Here is a 7,857-nt window from a genome sequence, read left to right as displayed (position 1 = left end):
AACTCCCTTGAACCATCACTTCTATTATGCTCTTGACTGACAGAATAGGTACAGGGCATCCCTGCTGATGGGCAGTGCTGTGTTTGCCATGTGTGTGACTCCCCTGCCTACACTTCCACAGCAACTGGCCTCCACCTTGGCATTTCTAAGTATTAAACTCTCCCCTCTTGACTGGGAGCCCCAAGAAGTTTGGCGTGGGCAGCACTGACCCTTGTGTGCTTGGCAGGTACTTACAGAATGCAATGGTACCTACAGCAGAAATTCACAGGCACAAATGTGTCTCTCTGCAAAGCCTTGGACTCAAGGGTCCAGGTAAGATCCTCTTTCCAGTCTTCAGAACTCAGCTGATGAGAGCAAGTGCAGAATAGGATGAGAGGTGGGCTGAGGCCTGCGCTGGGGGGAAGATCTGGGACACAGAGACAACAGGAGGATCAGCGAAGGTGCCAGGTAACTTTAATGAGCGGAAGCACCTCTTCCTCCACTTTGTCCCTCCCTCCCCATTTTTCCCCTTCAGTTCTGGACAGGTCCAGCCTGCCCAAGACTTTGGCTGTCTTCAGATAGAGGTGTTAATCCTTCTGTCCCCTCAGTCGCTCCAGTCGCCTCCGAAGGTCTGGGGGCACCTTGGCCCCTGCTGCCAGCAGCTCTCTCAGTCTTTGTTTGGGAGTCTTGGTGAGCATGAAATTGCAGGGAACAGGGCCCTCTTCAAAGGTAACCCGGCAGGTCCGTGTCACTGAATGGTAACCCTCAGCACTGGCAGTCACGGCATAGTCCCCTGGGGTCAGCAGCCGCCAGTAATCCCCGCCCCAAGCTGAAGGGAGTGAAAGGCAAGGTCAGGGTCCAGTAATCCTCAGCTCCTGACCCAGCCTAAAGTCTTCTAGCTCCTCCCTCAATACCTGCCTCCCGCGCCCCTCCTTGCTACACACACCCGTTGTAACATCATGGTTAATCCCCTCCACAGCAATGACAGCATCCGCAATCCCAAGTTCCGTGTCCTTGTCCCGCACAACTCCTGCAATGCCCATTCGCACCTGTGTGGGGAAAGGATATCGAAAACCTTTCCCCTCTGCAGAGAATGTGACTCTCAGCTAGCTTTCTGGCTCTGGTCCCCTACAAACTCAATAGAGGTAATATGTCTACTATGTTCCTAGGTGACAAAACTTCTGGTAAAATTATCTTCTGATTGAAAAATTACATCTGGACTGGTAGGAAGGCAAACCTCTGGGCTTCCCCAAGATTGGTGGCCCTTGTCTTTTGAAGTTGCTCTTATGGAGCCATCCCAAGGGATAGGAGTCCTTAGAGAACATGATGTTTCTGTGTCAGGGAAGTTCCTGTACCTGCCTAATGTTTTTTTCTAAGAGCTCTCCTGAGGATAGGTCTGCAACAGCTCTAGAACCAACCCCTAGGCTGCTCTGGGGTCTAGTCCCACTGGCTTACAATGTCTGACATTGTCCTGCTTACAAACTGCATTTTCTGTCCCAGATCCTTCCAAATAATCTTATGTCATCTATCATAGAAGACTCCCTGGTGGCAGCAGCAGCCTAAATGGAGAGTAGACTGGTCAGGACACGGGCAGGCTGAGGGCTGTGGGGGTGCAGCTCTGACCTGCTCCAGGTAGGTGAGGAGGGCGTCTTTGTTGTTCTCCCATTCCTGAGGTAGCTCATTCTCATGAGGAAACTTGTCACAAGATAGCTCCACAGTGACCTCAAAGCAGTTGGTATGTAGGTAGCTGAAGTCATTCATGCCTAGAGGTATCACAGACACTGCGACCTAAGGGAGTAGGATGGGAGTCCCACCCTCCTGGGGCGCTTCCCTGGGAGACACTTCAGGGTGGGAATTGCCAAGAGCACTGTACAAAACAGCAGACTGTCTTATGGGACAGGGATTGGCAGGGATGGGGCCAACTCCACCCTCGGGCACATACTCCCAGGGACTGTGTGCCAGTCAGCCCCGTTGATGATGTTGCCATGCAAAGAGAAGTCCTGGCTGTGGCAGGGTCGGCGATCTGTGTCCTGCATGACCCGATTAGTGCCAGCATAGACAGTGCTGAGCCAGCGAAAGACAGCATCATCCGGCGTGGGGGTGAGTTCACGGGCAGCCCACGGGGTCCGAGTCATGTCGAATGGGTAAGACACCACCAGCTCACCGCCGTGGAGGTTGGCACTCAGCACAAAGGGGATCCGCTTCATCCACTCAATTACTGCCCGTGTTTCAGGAGCCACCTGGACAGGGGTGGGTCAGGAGGGCCAGATGTAGACACAAGGCACCCCTGGGTGGGCCTCCACCAGTGCCCCCAGAATACTCACAGTGGCATTGGGCAGAGTGTAATAAGTAGGCAGTGGCACGTGATGATTGGGGACAATGTGGGGCACCAGCCCATCATCCTCAGCATCCCACAGTGGTGTGTTGAGGTCAGCAAAATTATGGTTAAGGTCAATGCTCTGGTGGTTCCAGCGACCTTCTGCCCAGCCCACCAGCTCTGAGCCCTGACAGAGAAGGGATTTGCTTAAGCCAAACAGGCTCTAGACACCAGGGTAGAAGGGGCAGGGTGCCCTCAGGCCAGGTGGCCTACCCGGCGGTAGGCGGTCTCATAGCCATCAGGATTCATGGAGGGCAACAGGTGAATGCGCATCTCAGTGAGCAGCCGGGTCACACGTGGGTCCCCTCGCAGGAATTCGCGGCACAAGAACTGCATCAGGAGCAGAAGTAGCTCCCGCCCCAGGGCCTCATTCCCATGCATGCCAGCCACATAGCGTACCTCGGGTTCTCCTGGGAACACAAGGGGCTAGCAACTGGCTCACACCCACGGCCTGCCCTGTGCCCACCTCTTCCCCATGCCACCTGCCAGTACCCAGTTCATGCTCCCCAGGCTGGTCTGACATTTCCATCACATACAGCTTCAGACCCCGGTAGCTCTTCCCAATGCTGTAGATGCGGGTGATGTTGGGACACTGCTCATTCACCTCCTTCATCAGCTGGGGGACAGAGGATGGTATGGCGTGAGGCATGGAAGGATTACATGCAGGGGTTAGACCACATGCAGCCGTGGACGGATTTACAAAGTCAGTGGTGGCCCACACAGATGGGGCATCACGGCGTGGTGCAAGAGAGCAGCAGACTAGGAAGGAAGGGGCAGAGCAAGGGGTCAACAGGAAAGAAGCAGGGGACAGGGGTAGGAGACATGGTGGGGGTTGTGAGTGGTCATAGCAAGTTATGCCCAGGTGGGAGAAGGACCTGAGACGGGCAAACCTCCTTCATAGGGTCAGAGCTGACCTTCCTCATGGCCTTATAATTGTGATGCCGAAAATCCAGAGGGTCAGAGGATCCCAGTGCCTGGGTCTCAGGGGGTAGGTCATTAGGATCTGGTGGTAGATGAGTTAAAGGCAAAGGGTGAGTTCACAATGGGGGATACACCCTGCACCGAGGCCCTGCCCATCCAACCTTTACCCAGTTGCCCACCTGAGACAGGGCAGGCCAGGATCTCTGCCCGGAGGCAAGACGCGCCTCCATGGAGCCAGGTCTGGGGCAGCAGGCGAATGAAACGGGCCACCTGAGGCTCTGGCAAGAGGTTCAGCACTGGAGTTTCTGGGTCCGAATTGGCAGGAAATACCTGGGGGCATTAAATCCTTTGTTGGGGCTGCTCAAATCCTAGCCTGGCCCAGGATCCAGGAAAGAAGATCAGGCCTCCAAGTTCACCAGTTAACCCTTCCTGGTCTCTAGTTCAGCTAGAGATTTGCACTCTCCTCTGAACATGGACCCCCCGGCCCACAGCCCCTGCCCATAGCCAGTCCATGTTTTCTGGCTTAGTCACAGCTCATTAGATCAAGATGGCTACATGCCTTGGGAACAACCCATTCTAAACATGGACAGCACGCTATACTGAGGTCTGGTGTAAAAAGGGTCAGTGAGTTGGAGAAACCCACAGCAATGAACAGGTGAGAAGTGATTAGAGCCAGAGGTACCCAGAAGGGATGTCCCAGAGGAAGCTGCAGCAGGAGGCAGCATCCACCCAGTGGTGGAGTTATCAAGGACATGGGCGTATCCCAAAGCAGCCTGTTCCCAAGATGCCTGCTGGTGTCACCCATCCTGACCAAAAGACTATTTTTCCTGGATTACCTAAGTGGACATCTATTCTTTATCCACAAAGGAGTCCCAGTCTAGCCAAGCACACTATGGTGGGCTGGGTGCCCAACTCCTAGCACAGAGGATCCCAGAGACTACTCACAGCATCTGTCCCACTGCTGTGATTCCGACTTGTCCACCAGGTCTGACTGTCATTGCTGAACTGGACCTTGTATGATGTCACCCAGTCATACCTGGCAGGAAAGGTGAGATAACAGTGCCCCCAGGAATCCTGCAGCAGCCCTCCTGTGTCTGCCCACAACTTCCTGGTAAGGGCTGGCCTGCCTCACCTCCAGACAGAGTTCCTGCCCTGTGTGACAATGCCTGAGAAGCGGATGGGGTTCTTAGCATCCACCTGAAACCATGGCTCAGTATCCTGCTGCTCGGCACACCAGGCCCCATCATAGAGATCACCATCCTCCAGACCTGACTATTGACACAAGACAAGGTGATCAGGCCCAAGTGGGCAGAGTGGGGTAGACCAAGACAAGGAGGAAACAAGGGAGAAGGTCCCAGGTATTCTCCTGCCTACCCCTTGGACCTGGATTCTGAGCCAGAGTTGATTACCTGGATGTTGAGCCGACCTCGATGTGGTCCAAGACCAAAGGACTGGCTGCTGGATGCCTCAAACTGGCTATCTGAAACTCGCAGGGACTCCAGGCCCAAAGGTGGACAGCCTGGGGTACAGCCAGAGCATTAAGATTAGACCAGAGAGAAAACAGTCAGAGCAGGTAAGCTAAGCCTAACTTGCTACAGGGAGGGAGGCATGTCTATGCCCACAAGACCCCAGAAGCTGCAAGCCTGGGCAGTCCCTGGAGAGAAAGTACCTGGCTCTTGTTTCTCAGGGGGGTTGAGAGTCCCTGATGGACTGGTGGTCACCAAGGGCTTGGCAGTCACTAGAGGACTAGGGCGAGTTAGTTTCTTTCGCTTCTTCACAATGACCTTTTTCTTCTTGATGACTCTAATCCGAACGTGTTGTTCTGAGGTCGCTGAGGTCCAGGGGGACATAGTACCAAAGAGAAGAAAAAACAGCATGAAACCTCAGATGGAAAGGTCTGCCAGTCCAAGAAGACATGCAAGTCCATGGCAGGCCCACTACAAGTATCGAAGAGCCTTAGAATGGCACTGAAGTCATGCAGTCGGACCCCCACCTACCTTTCCAGTCACTTCCTTGGCACCCACTTCTTTCTGATAACTACATGGTTGGTCAGGCTTAACTCTGACCCTATGGAGAGCTACACTCAGCCACCAGAAACTGGTTGGTTGTTCTGAAGAGTTGAGTTTGGTTCTTTACCTCCAGGCCTTGCAATAACTGTCCCCTTCCCCTGAAATACTATCCTTCCTCAGCTTCAGACCAGGTCTCCTGTCCCAAAGCCCCAGGGCTGCCTCCATGGGTGCATATGCCCTCTGAGCTGACTTGAACCATACTCAAATCCATGTCTGCTTGGCTGCTGAGGCTTTCCCAGGCTGCCTGCTCGCCCTCCAGCACAGGGGAGGGCTGTAGTTCCCTAACCACACACATGACACAGCTGCCTCCAGCATGTGCCGCACATTTTGGTACCGGGTGTCCCTGTGCTTTCGCACACACTGTTTTCTTCTCACCAGCCCTCTCTCTTCCTGACTCAGAAAAACCTTCAGGGTTTGCTTCCACTTACCTCCCTAGAAGCCCCCCCACTGCTATCCCCTTGCCTTCCTCCATAGGCTTCCACATCTGGGAAGTTGGGAGGTCCTGCAGCCTGTCTCTCCAGTCCAGAATCAGAGCCCCCTTCCTCCGGACTGCCTCAGCCAAAAGCCTCTCCCTCTTTTTCTTTTGTTCTTTTCCTCCAGCCCTTGTCCTTAAACTCTGGCCCATACAAGCTTGCTGTGAACCTTTTCCTCGGATGCCTTTGCATCTCTTTGTCCCTTCCTCCAGGCTCTGGCCTCAGTTTCCTCATCTGAGAAAAGGGAAGGTTAGGAGCTAGAGGAGGCAGCATTCCACTGGTGTGCGTCCCAGTGCTGCTGACTAAATCTGGCCAGGAACCCGGCCCCGGACTGCTGAGTCAGCAACCACTGCGTCGGCAGGGTGAATGAGAGAATGTGTGCGTGTGTGTGTGTGTGTGTGTGTGTGTTTAGGAAAAGGCGCCGTGGGCCAGAGGAATGGGGCAGGGTTTTGTGTGTGTGTGTCCGTGCGCGCGGGCGCGCGCGCGAGTGAGTGTGCTTGTGCGTTGGGGAGGGGCACCACAAGGGGCCGGAAAGTGGAGCAGGGTGTGTGGGTGTGAGTATGTGTGTCTGGGACCGGGCGCTACAGGGGACCGGGGAGTGGAGCCACCAACTTGCTGGAGCAGCGGGGTCTGAGTCCGGGAGCTCACCGTTAGCCTTCCGGGGCGGCTGTGCAGGACTGCTACGTGGAGCCGTGGTCGAGCCCGTGGCCTCGGTGGTCGCGGGCGACGTCGGGCCCAGCACCGAGGCGCTGGGTGCCCCCAGACCCAAGCCGACAGCAGGCGCTAAGGCCGCCAAGGCGAGCAGGAGTCCCCACATGACGCGCGCAGAGCTCCGGCGCTCGGGACTCCGAGCGGGCGGTGGGTTCGCCTTTTCCTGCCGGCCGCTCAGGAGCCCCCCGCCCCTTCCTGCCTGCCCCACGCCCCTCTACAGCCTCCGGCCCGCCCACAGCCGGCTCTGACCCAGGACCTCCTAGGAGAGGGGAGAGCCCGGGCACCGCGGACCCCCGGGAGGGCGCGGGGTGACGCCGGGCGGCCCCGGGTCCCTGGACTCACCAACCCTGCCCCTCCCTCTCTGGACAACCCGGGCTAATCCTCCTCATCTATGCGCTGCCCTTTACTATCTGCAAAGGCCATATATGTCCTTAAGTCCCGTGAGGCGCCTGTCCCCACAGGGAGCACCTACTTTGTGCGGTACACGATGCCAGGCACTTTACGCGTGGTCTTTCAATCAAACCTCATTGTACAAACTGGTAAATTGAGGTTCAGAGCGGCTAACTGACTTAGCCAAGGGAGCAAAGCTGAGAAGTTTGGGGAGGAAATAACCCGAGAGGGAAATCCATCCAGAAACACAAGTTCCCTTGCTAGGGCGGGTGGGACCGAAGGGGAAGAAGAGGACGGGGAAACTGAGGCAGAAGACTGGGCGCGGATGGGAAAGGGCTGGTCCTTCAGGAATCCTTCTGAAAGACTACCCAAGTGGCTCAACCAGAGGCGACGCTCCCATCACCACCCCATCCCCCCACCACACCACCCCCGGCCCCGCCTCCCCTCTCTCCTTCCCTCCCCTCCCCTACTCCTTGCTCACTCGGCTGCCACGTTCTGTTCCGGGGTTACATAACTCGAGGAGAGCAGCCTGAGCGATACCCAGCGGACTGGGGCCAGGAAGAAAGGAGTAGAGGCTGGACCCGCACTCTCCCTTCCCCGCTCCATCTCCTTGCCCCCTTCCCTTTGTTCCCTTCCGGGAGTCCACAGCCCTGAGTCACCATTCGCCCGAATACCCCAGATCCGGGGATTACAGAGCGCAGGACCATTGCTAGGTCTCCTTTGAATACCCCCATGCCTGAGTCGCCTCCCCAGGAAAGAAAATGCATCCACTATGCGCCTTTGGCCAGCTCTTTGCCTTTGCTGCCATCCCATGAAAGGCGATGCCAGAGGTAGCCAAGAATCATCTGGAATGCTCGGGGCCATGGGCAAATATTTTTGCGAGGCCACTATCTCTGTAAACAATTCGAATCACCCCAAATCAGCGTGTCAGCACCAT

The 7,857-nt window shown here is 56.0% G+C and overlaps 1 protein-coding gene across 1 annotated transcript; it reads right to left on the bottom strand.

Annotated features, from left to right (window-relative positions):
* Nucleotides 1-437: 437 nt before the first annotated feature.
* Nucleotides 438-6,672, bottom strand: CPXM1 (carboxypeptidase X, M14 family member 1). Its single transcript, XM_079126875.1, has 14 exons — nucleotides 6,468-6,672; nucleotides 4,947-5,108; nucleotides 4,687-4,796; nucleotides 4,410-4,549; nucleotides 4,223-4,313; nucleotides 3,457-3,607; nucleotides 3,271-3,359; nucleotides 2,849-2,972; nucleotides 2,570-2,766; nucleotides 2,304-2,483; nucleotides 1,922-2,219; nucleotides 1,603-1,742; nucleotides 926-1,028; nucleotides 438-808 (listed from the first exon to the last, which is right to left on the bottom strand). The coding sequence occupies exons 1-14, from the start codon at nucleotides 6,634-6,636 to the stop codon at nucleotides 567-569; spliced, it is 2,196 nt and encodes a 731-aa protein (XP_078983001.1). The 5' UTR covers nucleotides 6,637-6,672; the 3' UTR covers nucleotides 438-566.
* Between the last annotated feature and the right edge of the window lie 1,185 nt (nucleotides 6,673-7,857).

The sequence above is a fragment of the Sciurus vulgaris genome, assembly GCF_902686455.1.
Source record: "Sciurus vulgaris genome assembly, chromosome: 2".
Taxonomy (NCBI): domain Eukaryota; kingdom Metazoa; phylum Chordata; class Mammalia; order Rodentia; family Sciuridae; genus Sciurus; species Sciurus vulgaris.
Note: the sequence above shows the minus strand (reverse complement) of the source record. Positions and strands in the feature narration are given on the sequence as shown.

Bases quoted from the DNA above. Each gene is read 5' to 3' on its own strand.
- CPXM1 (XM_079126875.1), bottom strand. From the start codon at position 6,636: ATGTGGGGACTCCTGCTCGCCTTGGCGGCCTTAGCGCCTGCTGTCGGC. The intron at 3,360-3,456 runs GTGGGCAACTGG...ATCTACCACCAG, and splicing joins CCTGGCCTGCCCTGTCTCAG to ATCCTAATGACCTACCCCCT. The intron at 2,484-2,569 runs GTAGGCCACCTG...CTTCTCTGTCAG, and splicing joins ATGAGACCGCCTACCGCCGG to GGCTCAGAGCTGGTGGGCTG.